The sequence below is a fragment of the Ostrea edulis genome, chromosome 8 (genome assembly GCF_947568905.1).
Source record: "Ostrea edulis chromosome 8, xbOstEdul1.1, whole genome shotgun sequence".
Classification (NCBI taxonomy): domain Eukaryota; kingdom Metazoa; phylum Mollusca; class Bivalvia; order Ostreida; family Ostreidae; genus Ostrea; species Ostrea edulis.
The window spans coordinates 42,241,473-42,264,006 of NC_079171.1; the positions used below are offsets into that span (position 1 = coordinate 42,241,473).

The 22,534-nt window shown below is 34.9% G+C and overlaps 1 protein-coding gene across 3 annotated transcripts in view; it reads left to right on the forward strand.

The window, feature by feature from the left end:
• LOC125661667 (protein hinderin-like) overlaps positions 1–22,534 on the forward strand; it is a 28,275-nt gene that overhangs the window by 5,237 nt on the left and 504 nt on the right. For all 3 annotated transcript variants that reach the window (XM_056146123.1, XM_056146121.1, XM_056146122.1), the window contains exons 2-10: positions 8,478–8,516; positions 9,513–9,676; positions 12,800–12,924; positions 14,266–14,381; positions 15,280–15,392; positions 16,349–17,318; positions 17,785–18,091; positions 18,249–18,365; positions 22,479–22,534. The exon at positions 22,479–22,534 is cut by the window's right edge and continues 504 nt beyond it. In XM_056146123.1, the coding sequence (XP_056002098.1) occupies positions 9,557–9,676; positions 12,800–12,924; positions 14,266–14,381; positions 15,280–15,392; positions 16,349–17,318; positions 17,785–18,091; positions 18,249–18,365; positions 22,479–22,534 (1,924 nt within the window). In that variant the 5' untranslated portion in view covers positions 8,478–8,516; positions 9,513–9,556. The remainder of the gene's footprint in view (positions 1–8,477; positions 8,517–9,512; positions 9,677–12,799; positions 12,925–14,265; positions 14,382–15,279; positions 15,393–16,348; positions 17,319–17,784; positions 18,092–18,248; positions 18,366–22,478) is intronic.

Sequence of the window (22,534 nt, forward strand, 5' to 3'; positions counted from 1 at the left end):
AATGTTTCAGACTAAGTAAATTATGATGTCAGCTGTCTTTTTTTTTTTTGGCAATTGAATTGGGGAATTTTTAGTCTCAAAAATGGGAAAAATCAACAGATTTTGGCATTGGGTATGGTACCAATTTATCTGTACCAGTTATATAAGGGAAAAAACTCTGTACTTGTTACGTGTTCAGAAGTACAATATTGAGATTTATCCTGCCTCTGATAAAAATCTAGGAATCCCATTGGCTGAAACCAATACTACATACAATGATGTTATGTCTCTTATTAACCTAATATTGTCAATATGCCCCTTCAACGTGGTTTACTGACCATTTATGTTTACTATGACGTCACGAGAATACATATACCCTATCACTGGAGTCAGCGCATATTATGACATCATAGGTATACGAAAACAATTCATTATTTTTACCCCGTTGTTGATGGTTTAAATGTTGCAGTCACTTTTTCATTGTTGTGTGTTTGAGAGAGTATCTCAAGAATACCAGCATAAAATTTGCAGTCATTTATTATGATTGTACATCAAGAATGAATAATGTCAATATGCCTTTAATTAATGTATATGTAAAATCATCGACAGGATAAATTTGTTATGTAGACACTTAGAGGAGTAATACGGAAATATATGGGGTCATTGAAAAATATCATATTGGGCGAGGCGTAAGCCAAGCTCAATTTTTTTTTTTCAAAAATGTCTACATAACTAATAATATTTTGTTAAGGTTATCAATAAATCATATCAAACATTTGTCTATTCTTTCTAAGCAATGTCATTTAGTGTGTATGTGTGCAATTTAACATTTCGTTGATGCGTTGAACAAAAATAATGATGGAAGTTCAGTTTGGACAGAATCCACTAGGTATGATGAAGGTAGCGGTGACAGAACTGATCAATGTCGTCTCTAGTTCTAGAATGAATATCTAAATGTTCCTTTTCAATTCATTTAGATCTTACACGAGTATGTAACTTTATATTGATCTACTCATGATCTTATCCGGTCATGTGTCCGTCCTATTGCGTGGGATTGGGTTAAAATTTAAACACTCGACAAAATATTTGTAATGAAAGCATCTAGGAACTTGACTATTTGTTAACAATGAAGAAGTCTGTATGATAGTTAAAACATTTAACCTAGTGTATTTTTCTTAATTTGTCTGATGGAAAACCAAAATTAAAGAAAAAATTATACATACCCCTTCATCTGCTCATCACTATTTCAAATTCTTCTTGAAACTATATAAAATCTGAATATACTAGATAGGAATCATATACTCAACTGGAAAATATCATACTTTATTCATCATTTCCAAGGATCAGAATGCATATTTCAGAACTATTTTGTTATAACCCCCCCCCCCCCCCCCCCCCCCCCCCGTCATATCCCTATATTTCCACGCTGTTATATAAGAATTTTTACAGGACATCAGATATTTGAGATGAGTGCGAAAAATATAGCACACTTCTTATCTTTACCATTTTTTCTGTTATTAATTAGGATGTCAATGCTTAGGGAAAAAACCCACTTTTAATATATTAATGAAAATTTTATTTCAATTTTTGAGGATGCATGTCCTATCATATGAGCTGCAGGGCAAATAAGTAGCCATTTCTAAGTATATAAGGTTGATACAAATGATACGTTCAAGCAGGACATATTTCTTAAAGGACACATCGCATGTTTTTAAACTTTTTAATTTTTTCAGCAAAATTAATTCATTTCATGCCTAAAACTACTTTACATGTGTTTTAAATGAAACAGTTTGCATAGTTTTTGAGTTTGAAAGCGATGGAATTCAAATCTTGCGATATGCTTATTTTCGACGATATTTTACGCGCCATTATCTGTGACGTCATATGCGACCTCGAACGAGAAGATTTGAAAACAGTTGATAGCCATTTCATAAACAGATTAGATTTAATTGACAAACAAACAATTATCACATTAACAGCTTGTAAATAACACTGCATTGGGGTGTTTTGTGCCGTTTAAGAGTGTACTTGCTGTCAGTAGAGAGGATTTGGACTGTGTTTTTTTCAATTTTCGAAGGAAGGTATGAGAGACAAGACGTGAATATTTTTTGTCGGCACAATGACTTTGCCATAAAAACCCCCAGTAGAATTTGTCTCTGTACTTTTTCAAACAAGCACTTGGACAAAGACGTAGATAAACTGCGAGAAAATGGTTCTATCGAAGCTTCGCACTGTTACATATAGGCCTAGGGCATATGCTTTCCGTTCTGCTCTCGAATTCAATACACACTTGCACCAACTGACCTTCACCTTGTAACAACATATAGGCAGAACTTTGCTAGCAGTGTCTACCAACTGGTAGTTTTAAAAAAGAAATTTAAAGATAAAAGATAATTGAACTTTCAATTATAAATAATAAAATATAATATTTCCCGACTTTGAATTGAATTATAATGCTTTCATTTTTTTTAAGGAACGCGTACGTGTTTACAACAACAGCACGCCGCGCTCCCACTTCCTAAGTAACGTGTTGATAACAAAAAATAATGATTAGGCCTAATAAAATTGCTTTAATAAGATAATTTAAAAGTATTATGATTTTCACAATAAGTTTCATCATTATTATTTTATTTTTTTCGAAATGCACCCGCGACAGTAGACCTAGTTGTCAATGATACATAATCGTATCATAATTTAGGCCTATCTAACTTCTCCAAAAATAAATTTAATAATAATTGCACTGTTTATTTTAGAAAAGCAACAACGCTAATTACAGTTGTTTACAGAAATGGCATTACCAAATTGTGTTCAGACAGTGATCCCATGTAAACATTATTTACTCGCAAATTTATACAGATTTCATACTCGCTACATTTGGGTCGCTATTTGTATGCACTGGTGGCTAAAAGATATAAGACTCGGGAAATTTGTCAACATCGAAATAAATGTTATCCATGGTAAATAAATTAGGCCCCTAAAACCCGAGTTTTTAAAAATATCTAACACTACTTTTACAACAAGTTGATCGACGAAGGTCGCATAGGACGTCACTGTACCACGTGACTACCTATCTAATTAACTAGGCTTTTTGAAATTGGGGCTTAGATTTAAGTCCGTATTGTGGCTAATTATCGCAATACTTTAGCGAACGAACTATTACAATTAATTTCTATAAGCATGAGGAAGACAAAATGCATATAATTCTGTATACTTTGAAAACACGAGATGTGTCCTTTAAGTAAAAGCCTTTGTATGTATGTGTATATAGGATATTTTTTTAAAATCCCAAAACAAGGCATTTCTTTCCTGATCATTGTCGTATCACTGTAACAATGAAGCTAATGATATACCGACAAGTGTAAATAGAAATAAACAGGTGTGATATACAGACAGGTGTGAATAGAAATAAACAGGTGTGATATCAATAGAAATAAACAGGTGTGCTATACAGACAGGTGTGAATAGATATAAACAGGTGTGATATCAATAGAAATAAACAGGTGTGATATACAGACAGGTGTGAATAGAAATAAACAGGTGTGATATACAGACAGGTGTGAATAGAAATAAACAGGTGTGATATCAATAGAAATAAACAGGTGTGATATACAGACAGGTGTGAATAGACATAAACAGGTGTGATATCAATAGAAATAAACAGGTGTGATATACAGACAGGTGTGAATAGAAATAAACAGGTGTGATATACAGACAGGTGTGAATAGAAATAAACAGGTGTGATATCAATAGAAATAAACAGGTGTGATATACAGACAGGTGTGAATAGACATAAACAGGTGTGATATACAGACAGGTGTAAATAGAAATAAACAGGTGTGATATACAGACAGATGTAAATAGAAATAAACAGGTGTGATATACAGACAGGTGTAAATAGAAATAAACAGGTGTGATATACAGACAGGTGTAAATAGAAATAAACAGGTGTGATATACAGACAGATGTAAATAGAAATAAACAGGTGTGATATACAGACAGATGTAAATAGAAATAAACAGGTGTGATATACAGACAGATGTAAATAGAAATAAACAGGTGTGATATACAGACAAGTGTAAATAGAAATAAACAGGTGTGATATACAGACAAGTGTAAATAGAAATAAACAGGTATGATATACAGATAGGTGTAAATAGAAATTAACAGGTGTGATATACAGATAGATGTAAATAGAAATAAACAGGTGTGATATCAATAGAAATAAACAGGTGTGATATACAGACAGGTGTGAATAGAAATTAACAGGTGTGATATACAGACAGGTGTAAATAGAAATAAACAGGTGTGATATACAGACAGGTGTAAATAGAAATTAACAGGTGTGATATACAGACAGGTGTGAATAGAAATAAACAGGTGTGATATCAATAGAAATAAACAGGTGTGATATACAGACAGGTGTGAATAGAAATAAACAGGTGTGATATCAATAGAAATAAACAGGTGTGATATACAGACAGGTGTGAATAGACATAAACAGGTGTGATATACAGACAGGTGTAAATAGAAATAAACAGGTGTGATATACAGACAGGTGTAAATAGAAATAAACAGGTGTGATATACAGACAGGTGTAAATAGAAATAAACAGGTGTGATATACAGACAGATGTAAATAGAAATAAACAGGTGTGATATACAGACAGATGTAAATAGACATAAACAGGTGTGATATACAGACAGATGTAAATAGACATAAACAGGTGTGATATACAGACAGGTGTAAATAGACATAAACAGGTGTGATATACAGACAGATGTAAATAGAAATAAACAGGTGTGATATACAGACAGATGTAAATAGAAATAAACAGGTGTGATATACAGACAGGTGTAAATAGAAATAAACAGGTGTGATATACAGACAGATGTAAATAGAAATAAACAGGTGTGATATCAATAGAAATAAACAGGTGTGATATACAGATAGGTGTAAATAGAAATTAACAGGTGTGATATACAGACAGGTGTAAATAGAAATAAACAGGTGTGATATACAGACAGCTGTAAATAGAAATAAACAGGTGTGATATACAGACAGATGTAAATAGAAATAAACAGGTGTGATAAACAGACAGATGTAAATAGAAATAAACAGGTGTGATATACAGACAGATGTAAATAGAAATAAACAGGTGTGATATACAGACAGATGTAAATAGAAATAAACAGGTGTGATATCAATAGAAATAAACAGGTGTGATATACAGACAGGTGTGAATAGAAATTAACAGGTGTGATATACAGACAGGTGTAAATAGAAATAAACAGGTGTGATATACAGACAGGTGTAAATAGAAATTAACAGGTGTGATATACAGACAGGTGTAAATAGAAATAAACAGGTGTGATATCAATAGAAATAAACAGGTGTGATATACAGACAGGTGTAAATAGAAATTAACAGGTGTGATATACAGATAGGTGTAAATAGAAATTAACAGGTGTGATATACAGACAGGTGTAAATAGAAATAAACAGGTGTGATATACAGACAGGTGTAAATAGAAATAAACAGGTGTGATATACAGACAGGTGTAAATAGAAATAAACAGGTGTGATATACAGATAGGTGTAAATAGAAATTAACATGTGTGATATACAGACAGGTGTAAGTAGAAATAAACAGGTGTGATATACAGACAGGTGTAAATAGAAATAAACAGGTGTGCTATCAATAGAAATAAACAGGTGTGATATACAGATAGGTGTAAATAGAAATTAACAGGTGTGATATACAGATAGGTGTAAATAGAAATTAACAGGTGTGATATACAGACAGGTGTAAATAGAAATAAACAGGTGTGATATACAGACAGGTGTAAATAGAAATTAACAGGTGTGATATACAGACAGGTGTAAATAGAAATAAACAGGTGTGATATCAATAGAAATAAACAGGTGTGATATACAGATAGGTGTAAATAGAAATTAACAGGTGTGATATCAATAGAAATAAACAGGTGTGATATACAGACAGGTGTAAATAGAAATAAACAGGTGTGATATACAGACAGGTGTAAATAGAAATAAACAGGTGTGATATACAGACAGGTGTAAATAGAAATAAACAGGTGTGATATACAGACAGGTGTAAATAGAAATAAACAGGTGTGATATACAGACAGGTGTAAGTAGAAATAAACAGGTGTGATATACAGACAAGTGTAAATAGAAATAAACAGGTATGATATACAGACAAGTGTAAATAGAAATAAACAGGTATGATATACAGACAGGTGTAAGTAGACATAAACAGGTGTGATATACAGACAGGTGTAAGTAGAAATAAACAGGTGTGATATACAGACAGATGTAAATAGAAATAAACAGGTGTGATATACAGACAGATGTAAATAGAAATAAACAGGTGTGATATCAATAGAAATAAACAGGTGTGATATACAGATAGGTGTAAATAGAAATTAACAGGTGTGATATACAGACAGGTGTAAGTAGAAATAAACAGGTGTGATATACAGACAGGTGTAAATAGAAATTAACAGGTGTGATATACAGACAGATGTAAATAGAAATAAACAGGTGTGATATACAGACAGGTGTAAATTAGAAATAAACAGGTGTGATATACAGATAGGTGTAAATAGAAATTAACAGGTGTGATATACAGATAGGTGTAAATAGAAATTAACAGGTGTGATATACAGACAGGTGTAAATAGAAATAAACAGGTGTGATATACAGACAGGTGTAAATAGAAATTAACAGGTGTGATATACAGACAGGTGTAAATAGAAATAAACAGGTGTGATATCAATAGAAATAAACAGGTGTGATATACAGATAGGTGTAAATAGAAATTAACAGGTGTGATATCAATAGAAATAAACAGGTGTGATATACAGACAGGTGTAAATAGAAATAAACAGGTGTGATATACAGACAGGTGTAAATAGAAATAAACAGGTGTGATATACAGACAGGTGTAAATAGAAATAAACAGGTGTGATATACAGACAGGTGTAAATAGAAATAAACAGGTGTGATATACAGACAGGTGTAAGTAGAAATAAACAGGTGTGATATACAGACAAGTGTAAATAGAAATAAACAGGTATGATATACAGACATGTGTAAATAGAAATAAACAGGTATGATATACAGACAGGTGTAAGTAGAAATTAACAGGTGTGATATACAGACAGGTGTAAGTAGAAATTAACAGGTGTGATATACAGACAGGTGTAAGTAGAAATAAACAGGTGTGATATACAGACAGGTGTAAATAGAAATAAACAGGTATGATATACAGACAGGTGTAAATAGAAATAAACAGGTATGATATACAGACAGGTGTAAGTAGAAATTAACAGGTGTGATATACAGACAGGTGTAAGTAGAAATAAACAGGTGTGATATACAGACAGGTGTAAATAGAAATAAACAGGTGTGATATACAGACAGGTGTATATAGAAATAAACAGGTGTGATATACAGACAGGTGTAAATAGAAATTAACAGGTGTGATATACAGACAGGTGTAAGTAGAAATAAACAGGTGTGATATACAGACAGATGTAAATAGAAATAAACAGGTGTGATATACAGACAGATGTAAATAGAAATAAACAGGTGTGATATCAATAGAAATAAACAGGTGTGATATACAGATAGGTGTAAATAGAAATTAACAGGTGTGATATACAGACAGGTGTAAGTAGAAATAAACAGGTGTGATATACAGACAGGTGTAAATAGAAATTAACAGGTATGATATACAGACAGATGTAAATAGAAATAAACAGGTGTGATATACAGACAGATGTAAATAGATATTAACAGGTGTGATATACAGACAGGTGTAAGTAGAAATAAACAGGTGTGATATCAATAGAAATAAACAGGTGTGATATACAGATAGGTGTAAATAGAAATTAACAGGTGTGATATCAATAGAAATAAACAGGTGTGGTATACAGACAGGTGTGAATAGACATAAACAGGTGTGATATACAGATAGGTGTAAATAGAAATTAACAGGTGTGATATACAGACAAGTGTAAATAGAAATAGACAGGTGTGATATACAGATAGGTGTAAATAGAAATAAACAGGTGTGATATACAGACAGGTGTGAATAGACATAAACAGGTGTGATATACAGATAGGTGTAAATAGAAATTAACAGGTGTGATATACAGACAAGTGTAAATAGAAATTAACAGGTGTGATATACAGACAAGTGTAAATAGAAATAAACAGGTGTGATATCAATAGAAATAAACAGGTGTGATATACAGACAGGTGTGAATAGAAATAAACAGGTGTGATATACAGACAGGTGTAAATAGAAATAAACAGGTGTGATATACAGACAGGTGTAAATAGAAATAAACAGGTGTGATATACAGATAGGTGTAAATAGAAATAAACAGGTGTGATATACAGATAGGTGTAAGTAAAATTACATAGGTGTGATGCTGTTTATTGACTGAAATCATCCTGCTTTATTTTCAGATCCAGAAACAAAGAATGACAGAGATGCCATAGTGCCAGGTGAGTACTACTATACAATGAAAATGTACCGCATATTTATCTGTATTGTTACAGGTGAGTACTACTATACAATGAAAATGTACCGCATATTTATCTGTATTGTTACAGGTGAGTACTACTATACAATGAAAATGTACCGCATATTTATCTGTATTGTTACAGGTGAGTACTACTACACAATGAAAATGTACCGCTTTCTTTCTTTATTTTAACAGCTTCTTTCTATTATAACATTGTCTTGCTATATTTTCTGACATGTTGAAGTTGACTATTGTGAACAATGTTGACAAGATAGGCATAGTGTATGTTTGGTCCTTTCGATGTGCAGATTCGAAAAGGAGTGCACATATTAGAAATGTTGATTTTCAGTAATGGCACATAATTTGAGATTATCAGCATGAAATTCACGTGTATAGAAATGACAGTGAACTGTATACATAATTTTTAGGGCTGAAACAATTGACCAAAATATTGATACTTTTCAATTTAAACATGATAAATGCTCGATTCAATATTTGATTCATTGCCTCGATTTTTCTCTCGATACATTTATTACAAACGGGTTCAGTAGAATACATCAGACTCAGTCTGTACTTATTATTTTTACCTGCATGAGGGACAAAATAGTGTCCAATAACATTCAGAGTCTGACGAAAATAATAATAAACTTTATCAGTTTAAACTACAGAGCCAACAGGCATCTTACCATATGGTACATGTAGTTTGGAAACATTTTGCTTTTGAAATTATAATTTTGAATCTTGGTAATTATATTTTTCTACAATGATATCATTAATTTGGTTTTTTCTGTAAATTGTATAATATAATTGCTTTGAAAGTATTAAATCATGGCATAAGTATTGCAATATATATTGTATCGTGAAGGGGGCGTATCATTTCAGCCATAATAATTTCCGTGTGTTTCATGGTTACATGTACTACTTCTGTTTCACCAATGCACAAGAAGATGTCACATTTTGTTTGTGGATGTTTTAGGTGTGACAGCTCCGGGAAATCGCCGGCCTCACAAACCTGGGAAGATGAAGTCAACACAAGCAAAATCTGGTCGTAAAACCACTGAGGTCAAGGCCACGATCCCTCTCATGCCGCCAGTCAAGGTCATGAACTTATCTGCAGATGCGACAACAGTTACACAAGATGTAAGTATTGGTTTAGCGACCCTGACATTGATTATACATGAGTCGTTATGGGGAGTTAAACTTTTTGAAATGGTTAGAATCTTCAGAGGTAACAATTCAAGTCACTGGCTCAGGAACTTATTAAAATTGAAATGAGCTTAATCGCAGTCTGAGTTCTGCTTTTATAATAAAATGATTTGCCAAACAATTTGGATCTGCAGTTTCGAAACCTACGTAAAATTTACAGGAGTCCTGTGGGCTCCTACATGTTATTTCTGGGAGCCCACAACAAAAACATGCTATCCCACATATAATGAAATATAATGCAAAAAATTCATGATCCATTCACTTCACAGGCAATCATATCGCTCAGGTTCGAATTTACTATTAAAGAGTAAATTTGAACCCAAGTGATATAATTGCCTGTGATGTTACGGTGATTCCGAAGGTCCATCGGACATTGGCAAATGTCCGGTAATTTTTGTGTTGGTCCGATCAATATCAATTGTTGGTCAGACCAAGTGTCCGATAATTCCCCCCCCCCCCCCCAATACCTCCCCCCCCCCCCCCCCCCCCAATGAAATACATGATTAGATAAACTTTCAATTTTTAGCAGCATGTCCCAAAATTTATTCTGTTCTTTAGTCATTGCAAACAGAAAACATGTTTACGTTTAACTCAAATATTTATCAAACTAGCAATCATCTTCAATTCCCCCGAGAGGGTGATAATACAATTGAGCAATATCCCGTGAAACTACAGATGTCTTTGAAGCGTTTGAATTAGGTAATAAATAACACATAAAATAAAGCGTTTAAACTATACTCTGGTCAAGAAGTACTTGAACAACATGCAAAATGGGCACATTTGATTGAACAATTTGCACTCGAGTTACACGATTTGCTCGAGTTTTAAAAAACATGTGTATTTCATAACACTGGTGTTGAACACGGGTTGGAAATTAAAGTTTACTTCACTGATGAATCTGAAGTGAAATGCTTGGGCTAATAAAGTATGTCGTCGATGCCATTCTGGGCCAGAAAGTTTAAATTTACATGAAAGCTTCCTGACATTTTGTTAAAATCATGGCCCCCAGGGGTAGGGTAGGGCGACAATAGGGGATCAAAGGTTTACATGGCAATATATAGGGAACATCTTTAAAAATCTTCTTCTTAAGAACCACTGGGCCAGAAAGTTCAAATTTACATGAAATTTTAAGCTTCCTGATATAGTGTAAATTCAAGTTTGTCAAAACCATGACCCCCAAGGGTAGAGTGGGGCCACAATAGGGGATTACTTTGCATATAAAATTTTGCTCTGGTAAAATGTGATTTGGTCCAGTAATATCTCGACCATTACTGGACCAAATGTCCAGTAAATACCAGAAGACCTTGGGAAGCACTGATGTTAATTCTTAAAACCAAATGCCAAGCATTAGCAAAATAAACATCACTACTTACTTTTGGCCAAGTTGCACATGTGCAAATGGCTTATAGAATGGTGAATGGCGGGCGGGCGTCCCTGTAATAGGGTACCTACTTTGTGTAATCAACTCCTCTCACAGCTCTTACCCGATGTTCCTCAAACTTTGTACATTTGTAATTGATACATTAAAGATGTGCATATGCCCTTATGAAATTGATCACACTTTTTTTGAGAAATTTACATGTAGTTGAACTTAGTTATGTTTTGAGCATATCTTGAATAGATGGTACCTATTATGTGTAATCAACTGGTCTCACACCTCTTACTTGACGTTCCTCAAACTTTGCACAGTAGTTGAACTAAGGTAATTTTTTAAGCATTTCTTGAATAGACGGTACCTATTCTTTGTAATCAACTCCTCTCACAGCATTTATTGGACATCCTTCAGACCTACAGCTGTTATGGAAGCATTGAGTGATGTGCATGTGTTAGGTGACCAAAGGAGCCGTCACCAATAATTGTGTATTAAACAGTGTTCAGCAATTTAAAAATTGTCAGTTATTTTGACATATAGCTTGGGTGTAATTAGATCTTGACCAGTTTAGAGGTTTGTAAATGTTTTTGTCAGAATTTTTACAACATAATACTGAGTTGCGACATCTTGAGACAACATAATAACAGGTCTATTTTATATAGGTTTGTTAAGAAATGGTAAATTCCAACATAATATGCAGTTTAACATAACAAAGGGGGAACATAAAATTGAGGTTCTACTGTAGTCGTTGATTGGTTTGTTATGTACCATACCATGTATGTAAACACTTCATACCTCAAGGTTTGACATTAACTTATTTGAGCACTAGACCAATCGGGCTACTTCAAATTATTTTTGCTAGACCTGACCTTACATCCACTAGCCCTGACCAACTTTCCAGAAAAAATCTGATAGATTCTCCATACCTAAATACTTAATTTAAATGACAAACATTAAGTTTGAACTAAAATGCATTTAATTGTCTCAAAAACATCTTTAGTCTCGTCATTCAATTTGATGCTTTTACTTTCAAACATATTTTCATTTTTTTTTTTAAATTCTTACCGGCACGGAAATTCTTTAATCCATTTAGAATAAAATGACCTCAATATTTTTTTAATGTTTCTATTTCATAAGCCCTACTTTGTTTCTTCCCAGCGTTTTCCTTTTTTCTCTTTCTTGGGACATATTTTGCTTTCCTTGAGGATGAGAATTCGTATTTGAATACAGACATTCCCGCACATATGTAGGCTAAACACCGAAACATTGCTGTTTATGACGTAATTCATTAATTTGATAAACACTTTCTTATACTCAATTTAAATGAACTGGGTTTTTTTAATGAAAATGAATTCAATAATTCTATTTAACCAAAGCATAACTTTACACACATTAACATTGTGTAGATGTCGTAGAACATCACTTCCTTCCGACCGCGACTTATTAGAACTAAAAATAGAGATTATGTCATCATGCGGTTCAAAATTGCTCGCAAACTCTTCAAAGTTTTTTTTTTAAAGAATAAAATATCTAGATTTAAAGTAAAGTTTCTTAAATTTGTTTATTTTTAAACACGACCAGTCAGACTAGTAAATCGACATTTTACCCGACCGGACCTATCATTTAGTAGACTCGGTCGGTCGGACGTGCCTTAGTGTCAAACCCTGTACCTCTTTGAATTTCAGTTGACAATTGAAAGTCTGCAGGAACAGAATAAGAGACGTCTCCATGTCAGTAAGAGGGTCTCTCTGAAGGATCTGTGTGCAGATGACAAGAAACGGGTTGCTAATCTGATCAAGGAACTGGCAAAGTAAGAGTTACCCTGGTCATGCCTGGAAACAAAATTAAACAGACTTATCATTTTTACTATGGACATGTGTGTATATGCCATGTAATGATTTAATGCAGCCTTTCTAAGCCCCTTTTGTGTAAGTGCCATGTCATGATTTAATGCAGCCTTTCTAAGCCCCTTGTGTGTATGTGCCATGTCATGATTTGATGCAGCCTTTCTAAGCCCCTTGTGTGTATGTCCCTTTCATTTGATACTGTGATCTTTGGCCTTTTGACCTTTGGAGTTATACTCAAATTTCAAAATTGTAACCTTTTGTTTGGTAACACAGTTTTTAAGCCTTGACTTTGTTGTCACAGGGGCATTGTGTTTTACGGTACTGATTGTGTTGTGTGATTTCCTTACTTATTGTGTAGTGTAATTACTGATTGTGTCCTGTGATTACTGATTGTGTCATGTTATTACAGATTGTGTCCTGTGATTACTGATTCTGTCATGTTATTACTGATTGTGTCGTGTGATTACTGATTGTGTCATGTAATTACTGATTTTGTTGTGTGATATTGTAGGATGGGAGATGATAAGGAGGCTGTATTGTGATTACTGATTGTGTCATGTAATTACTGATTGTGTTGTGTGATTACTGATTGTGTCATGTGATTACTGATTGTGTCATGTGATTACTGATTGTGTCATGTGATTACTCATTGTGTCGTGTGATTACTGATTGTGTCGTGTGATTACTGATTGTGTTATGTTATTACAGATTGTGTCCTGTGATTACTGATTGTGTCATGTTATTACTGATTGTGTCGTGTGATATTGTAGGATGGGAGATGAGGAGGCTGTATTGTGATTACTGATTGTGTCATGTGATTACTGATTGTGTCATGTGATTACTGATTGTGTCATGTGATTACTCATTGTGTCGTGTGATTACTGATTGTGTCATGTTATTACTGATTGTGTCGTGTGATATTGTAGGATGGGAGATGAGAAGGAGGCTGTATTGTGATTACTGATTGTGTCATGTTATTACTGATTGTGTCTTGTAATGACTGATTGTGTCGTGTAATTACTGATTGTGTCGTGTGATTACTGATTGTGTCGTGTGATTACTGATTGTGTCATGTGATTACTGATTGTGTCTTGTGATTACTGATTGTGTCGTGTGATTACTGATTGTGTCGTGTGATTACTGATTGTGTCATGTGATATTGTAGAATGGGAGATGAGAAGGAGGCTGTATTGTGATTACTGATTGTGTCGTGTGATTACTGATTGTGTCGTGTGATTACTGATTGTGTCGTGTGATTACTGATTGTGTCTTGTGATTACTGATTGTGTCATATGATATTGTAGGATGGGAGATGAGAAAGAGGCTGTATTAGGACAGTTACAGACAGAGAGGAGGGAGTATGAAAAGCAGGTCATCCAGCTCGTCACTCAACAGGAAAACATTCTACAGGAGAGAGAGGGTAAAGTTTATTCATTGAGAGACCAAAAAGTTGCACAGATTTTAAGTGATAGTACTGTGAAGTTTGTCTCATTTGGATGATCAGCAGGGTTGGAAGCTCAATGAAATCATGAGCCCATCACAGAGCTGGCTAAACTCAAAAGTTGCCAGTCCTGTTCATAATTTACCTGTCCTGATTTTCAGTTTTGTGATGTTTATTATTTCACATAAACGAATTTACTAATAAAGCGTTTAGCGGCTTTCATTTTTGTGTACTGGCTGTTACAATTAGCCTGATCACTGGGTTATCAGATGAAATGTGAATATGAAAAAAGACCCAACTTGGACTGTCGGGAGGGCTATAATTTCCAACCTTGTGTGCACACACTGATTCTGGTATCATTTTTATAATCCATACATTTCATGCTTTACAGCTCTAAACGGATCAGTATATGTTTAAACTCCTATGGTATCAACATATTGCTAACGCCCCCATCGATAGCGTAGTGATTGGGGCACTAGCCTTGAAAGTTAGAAGTCTCAGGTCCCACCTGGCTTGAATTGAAGATGTGTGACAGTTACTTCTTTAAATGTTTATCATTAAAATCCAAAGTCACATGTCTTTGGGATATATAGACACATGATAAAGGTTGTGTGTCATGGACTGAACTCTCACTCCAACAGCTTTCAGTGCCATGTGTAGGTAAAAATTTGTGGAACTTCACCAAGTACAATTAAAAAGTGAAATATTTTTTGAAAAATGAACAAATTAAACTGTTGATTATCCACATTGTCATTTTTCTAGGTGTAACATGTTGTAAACTGCAATCATAATTGACATAGGTACCAGGCATTTCCAATGGGAAATTGATATTTGGTGAGGAAGAGAAATGATCTGAACTTCTGACACTTTATTTCAGATATTCAGGGTAAGCTGTTTCAATGTCAGGAGTTACTGAGTCGATATAAGGACCAGCTTCTGGAGAGAGAGGAACAACTCAACACATCCATCACTGACATTGTCAATAGAAAGGTGGGTGTGAAAATCCATCACTGACATTGTCAATAGAAAGGTGGGTGTGAAAATACATCACTGACATTGTCAATAGAAAGGTGGGTTACTAGTGACAATAAATCACAGACATTGTCAATAAAAAGGTGGGTGTGAAAATATGTCACTGACATTGTCAATAGAAAGGTGGGTGTGAAAATACATCACTGACATTGTCAATAAAAAGGTGGGTTACTAATGAAAATACATCACTGACATTGTCAATAAAAAGGTGGTTTACTAGTGAAAATAAATCACTGACATTGTCAATAGAAAGGTGGGTTACTAACTAGTGAAAATGAATCACTGACATTGTCAATAGAAAGGTGGGTTAGTAGTGAAAATAAAATCAAGTAGCTTTAGGTCATTAGCTGACAAAATTGTTTGTATTTTAATGGGTTTATTCTCGGGGAGGGGGGGGGGGGTCAATTTTGTATGGTACATGTATGTGCCTTTCCTAGTGAGGAATACACAAAAAACTGTTATTCAACTAATTCTGACCTCAGGTCATCATGGAGAAAGTGCGTTTTAAAAGTTAATTCTATGTGTCAATACATTTTCAGGAGACTTGACCAAAAGTATTAACTCCAAATGTTTTTTTATGCTCCCTGAAATTTTTTTTGGGCAAGCATATAGTCACTGTCATGTCTGTCCGTCCGATCTCATATCTTCTATTCCTTTCATCAGATTGATCATAATTTATCACAATTATTCCTTGGGACAGGGTTTTTACTCCAATGCCAATTTGGAAAGGTCAAGGTCACTAAGAACAATGTCCCTTATTTACAGATATAAGGAAAAAATATTTCTTTTTTTAAAAAAAAATTATTTTGAAATTTAGTGTAGATTAAGCAAATTTGATTGATGGAAGTCATCCTTTTATTGTAATTATAAAAGCTCTTCTTAGAATTTGTATTTGTAACTATATTTTATAACAGGAATCTCAGCGCAGAAGAAGTTATTCTTCTGAAGAAGATCACTGTGAAAATAAGAGAAAACAAAACTCAAAAGAAAACAAGGAAAACAGGGCTACTAAAGACCTCCATCAGAAGTATGTTGAAGTAGAAACAACCAAGGACCGCCTCCGGCGACCTTTCACCTCAATGATTGACAAGGAGATCGCCAAACAGAAACAGACTGAAGATGGTTGTCTAAGTACTATAGTGAGTTCAGAGACATCTACCACAACACCACCCCGACATAAAGAGGGAGTGATCGCTTATAACGACAGAATCCCAATCATGCAAGCGTTTAGGGAACCAGTCATGTCTAGTACGCAAAAAAGTGCCGATATCAAAGCTTACGTGGACGAAGACTCTCCTAGAGATGAGTTTCAGCGTTTAGAACCGGATCCAAGTCCACGGTCATCAAGGACATCGTTTCCGTGCAGTTCACCAAAAGGTCAGAGGTCGTCCTCTCCAGCTAGTCAGTCAGGGAAAAGCAACAGAGTGGGGTTTAAAGAAAGACTGACAGTAGACAATGATGAGTTAGAAAAACATTCCCCACAACTTGGGAGTACGAGTGATAGGAATGGGAGCAAGGAATTTCTACAGAAGTACAGAAAACTCACCCCAACAGAACGCAAGCATGAACTCCTGAAGCAGCGGGAGGTGCTGCTGGACGAGCAGAAGAGACTTCGCATGATTCTAGTGGAGCAGGAAACACAGCTAAAGAAGAAGCAAGATATCATAGAAAAACGGCGGACTACCCAGCAGGCCAGAATGGATTACCTGGAGAGGAACGGGGAATTCCCAGACGACGCTGATAATGACGGCAGTGTGTTCAATGTCCAAGATGGTGGAAGTGTGTTTGAAGGTCAAGTGGACAGACTTAACCTGGACAGGTACTTGAGTGAGGAAAACATCCTTAACATTAGTGATAGAGAGGAAATACACAAAGATTTTGGTGGTAAGGGTTATTGTTTTGTGTATTTGTACATGTGTATATGACTTTGTTTGTAACAGGCAGTTTGATTGGTTGAGCAATATACTTTATTTTTAATACAGTTATCTTCAGAATCCATGGAAAGCATTGCAGTGTAATTAAAACTTTTTTTTATTGTTTTTTTTTTCTTAATTCATTCAAAATCTTGAATTTTTAGGAATGAATTTAATTGCAATGTATTTTACCAATATTGAGTTTCAAAGTGACTTGGTGTAGATAATGCTTATAAATTGTGAAGTGTGATCTGCACCAAGTCATGTTTATATCCCATTTATATATTTTGTAATTCAAATAATACATAAATAATGATAGAAAGATAAAATTGTGGTAAGTTGTAGTTTAAGACAGTCTGATATTTTTATGTAAATTAAGATAACGTTGTAATATAGATGTTGTTTAATTTTCTTGTGAACTCCTGTTTATCTTTCAGGTGCTTCAAACAATATCCGTTCAAAAGAACCTCCTGCTAGATCACAATTTCGGGAAATACACATACATGGACCCAAATATCCTACCACAGAGATGCATTTACAGGACAGATACACAAGAGCTACCTCACCAATGAGACTGGAGGCTGAATGTGGTGGATCCGCCCCTTCCACCCCACGGTTGATTGATGCTGCCACCAGTTATTCCAGAAGAATGGACCAGTCCATGGAGGAGGTGGGAGAGGACCCTGTGGACACCCCTAAGAGAAGAATGGATGCTGCCACAAGCTATTCCTGTAGAAGTCCTCGGTATTAGAATAGAATTTGTCTAAGATACTTTTAGTATTCAGAACTGAGGGAGTTTTGTCAATGTTCATTTAGGAATATTCGTTATTGAAAGATTTATTATTATGGAGTTCAAATGTGTTAAAAATGTTACATTTTTGGGGTTGTGTTATTTTTCCAGTTCTCCTATCCAGGATCACGATTTCACAGACTTACCCAAACAGAACAATCTTCCCCTGCAGACAAACCGTCAGAAAGGATCGAAATCTCCTGTCTCAAGGTTACCTTCAACACCAGGGTATTTACTCTTATTGATTTGTCTTTCTATATCTACTATGTAGGGTTAAACACCATTACTCGAGTAGCGAGACTGTACTGTACTGAATCAATAAATTACAGTTCTGATTTATTGTCCCATATTTACACCCCACACAACTTTTATGTTTTTGACCTGTCTGTCGGTCACTTTTTTGTCAGCGCAACTCTTCTGAGACCGCTCAACAGAATTGCATGGAATTTTGTAGTTGATAAGAACACACTGTGTAGATGTGCACGAGGATATCATTTTTACTGGATATTTAAAAGGTTTTTTTTGCTATTATTTAACGTCCCTCTGGAGAATATTTCACTTATATGGAGACGTCACCATTACTGGTGTTGTAGAGTGAACCTTCCCCATAATGAGCCTTCCCCCGGAAGCCTGGCTCTAGAGTGAGCCTTCCCCCTGGGGGAAGGCTCACTCTAGAGCAAGAGAACCCCCGGGGAAGTCTCACTCTAGAGCCTGACTTCCCCATGGGAAGACCTACTCTATCACTAGTTGTAGAGTCAGACCCCCCCCCCCCCCCCCCCCCCCCCCATAGCAGGACTTCCCCCTTCATTTATTCCTGGTAAACTACTGTCACTTTATGGAGATTGTTTAGATACCAAGACCTTTTTCACCCGGGCATTAAATGATTTTGCTTAAGTCGTTCATCAAACTCAAGAGAAGAAAACGATGAATAAAACACATTGGAATTGATAAGTCATTTTGTTTGACCCATAGACCTTGAACTTTATTGTAAATTTTGTTTTAAATCAATTAAAGACGAGTCGTACAGGTCACTTACATCAAATACTGTGGAATCATTAGAATTCTTGGTAGCTCAATTTTCGTGGAATTCGTGGGTACCCCTCACCCACGAATTTACATCCTCAACGAATAAAGACAACTAGTATACAAGAATCTTACAAATAAATAAAACCACGAAATTACGTCCCCACGAACCCGTAAAAATTCAGCAATCCACGAAAATTGGCCCCCAGGAATTTAAATGATTCTACAGTACCAGTCAAAAATTATATGGGAGTACCTTTCTCAAACTGCGAAATGCACCGGTATGTGGATTTATTTGCAATCGGTGTGTTAACTGCGGAAAAGTTTTTGTCATTGCCGAATATACATATGTAACATAAACTTTGATTTGTTGATTTGCTATCGCAACTCTGAGCAGCAGCCAATCAAATGACCTGTGCATATTGATTAAATACAGTAATATTTCGGCAAGTTTGCTCACGGATGATGAGTAAAAGACGAGATCACCCGTGGGTATCTAACAATGCATTGCCAGTGAAGGGCTTCAATATTTAGGCCTATGATCGGCGCTTATAGCCTTTGAGCAGGGAGGGATCTTTATCGTGCCACACCTGCTCTGACACAGGACCTCGGTTTTTGCAATCTCATCCAAAGGACCACCCTATTTAGTCGCCTCTTATGACAAGCAAGGGATACTGAGGACCTATTCTAACCTGGATTTCCACGGGATTAGTTAACTTTATAGTCTTAAGGCCTAACTTAGAAGTCTAGCTTAGAAATACTGTATTTCAGTTTTTTTGGTGTTTTCCACAAATCTGTATCTATTGTGTTTCTGATGAAAACTTGATACAGAAATCCAATACCCCAATCAAAAAGAAAACACAATGTAACAATAAATAAAACAAGAAATGGGCAATATAATTTCTGTGATTTCTTGTACACAAGCTTTTGGTATATGTTTGTCATCATGTTTTTAAAAAGACTTCCCTCATCATTCTTATTCACAATGAAAAAAAAGGAGGGGGTTGCCTCCATCCCTTATCAAATAATCGAAAAATTGGCCTGAGAACCCGATTATTAATTTTTCTAGGCCTACATGTAGTATTCTTAGAATCTTGTATTGGGTTCTGATGCATGCAGTAGAGAATGTCTTTTCCATAATTATGTTCCCCAAAGAAAGTTTGGGAACATACTGGGGTTTTTATGCCCCCGAGATCGAAGATCGGGGGGCATATTGTTTTTGTCCTGTCTGTCATTCTGTAATTCTGTAATTGTCATTCTGTCTGAAACTATAACCTTGCTAATAACTTTTGAACAGTAAGTGATAGAGCTTTGATATTTCACATGAGTATTCCTTGTGACAAGACCTTTCCGTGGGTACCAACATTTTTGACCCCATGACCTTCTACATGGTAAATATTAGAGCTTTCATATTGTACATGAGCCATTCTTTTGACAAGATCTTTCTACTGGTACCAAGATATTTTCCCTTGTGACCTTGGCCATCTTCGGAATTGGCCATTATCGGGGGCATTTGTGTTTCACAAACACATCTTGTTTTTTTTTTTTGGTAAAGGTGTGCTATTATAAACAAAGTACCTTAAATTTACCAATTCAACAATTAGTATAGTTACGTGTATTGACTGTACATGTATGAACTGTTTTCAAAAGTATTTATTTTTCCATTTTGAATGTTTAAAATGCTTAACTAAGCTATTTCTAATGGATAGCAAACATTTGAATATCAATAGTCAAGGTACATGGGATATGAAGAGCTCACAATTCTTTGTTATGTAAACAACACTCGTGCCATGTTTTTGTTTACATATGCTAAATAAACTAGCAGAAGTTCATTTTAAGCAGATTTTTCAGTTTGCAAGTTAATTATGGACACAATTAAATAGTGTCTAGTGTTTAGTACAAATCATTTTGTTTTACACATGAAAGGTGAAGATAATGAACAGTGATGAACACGCTATTTTCTATTAAGCAAACCACAGGTAAACAAAAACATGGCACGAGCCTTGTTTACAAAACTAAGAGTTGTGAGTGCTGTATCTCACCTATAACTAAAAAATTGATATTAAAATTTTGGTTGACCATTAGAAATACTTACTATATAGTGTTTATGTGTATAACACTTAGATAACATCTTCTTTAGTGTTAATGATACTAAATTGAAAGTAAATATATATTTAGAAAGAGCAGGTAGTCCTTTACCAAAATTGTAAATTTGATGATCCCCGGGGTAGGGGTTCTGACCCCAGGGTGGGGCCAAACTTAGTATACAGTATTTATCTGTAAGTTTGCTGATACTGTATAAAATCTAAATGCATACATAGGAATAGCAGAAAAGGATGTACATAAAATGGTAATTTTACACATCTTGTTTTATATTGTTGCCAAACATTAGAATTTAGCTTAGATATTCAGAACAGTTAAAAAAGATTTTAGATTTCATAGCCCTTTGGAGTAGTGATACTTTTTCACTAGTACTCAGGTGACCGCGGCAAGGCCTGTGGGCCTCTTGTTTCAGTACGGATACAGATATTGCCCTGATATTTAGTCATAGGCTTCCTCTCAGAGGAATACAAGTTCAGTTTGCATTTCAACTGGTCCAGCCTTGACCTACTTTTTGGAAATTAATAATTTTTTCTTCTGTATCATAAGAAGTAGACTAACCCATAGAATCCAGCTAAAGCATTTCAAGCGATGTACATCAAGGTTTTAGTGTGTTTTGAGTAAGTGTGTATGAAAGGTTACTTCCTGTCTGTGAACTGTGTAACAAGTCTAATTATCAGTAACTGTGTCACAAATCATTCTAATTCACCAAAATAGGCTCCAACATAGAAAAAAAGTTTTCTGGATTTTAATAACAGATATGGAAATTCGATCAAACAACCATGACATTGTTTTACAAAGCTTATTAAATAGTTATTCCTATTACTATAGGCATGTTAAGGGGGAATGCTACACCATAGAAACTTGATATGGATGAAAAGTGGAGAATACGTACAACAATATTTTGAAATTGAAAACTTGCAAATTTACTTTATTTAGTCCAAAAAATGTTGTTTTAGTAGAAAACAATCTGAAAAAAATTCAAACCCCTGCTGGACTTGAATTCAGCAGTCGAAATGCTAACCCACTGAGCTAATTAGCTAGGCAATGCTATTTAGACAAATATTGCGAATATTCATATTTTCATTCATGTTGTAAAAAGGAAGTCAGCCATTCTGATGATGTAGAGTACCTCCTTAAGATGAGCATTGTGCGCCAGGGTTCTTTTGATTTGAATTCATTCATACAAAACTTGACGTAGTTGCTTTACATTTGTAGAGAGAAAACCCTGTCAGTTGTGGAGATAGTCAATTCTTTAGAAGCAGAACCCACCT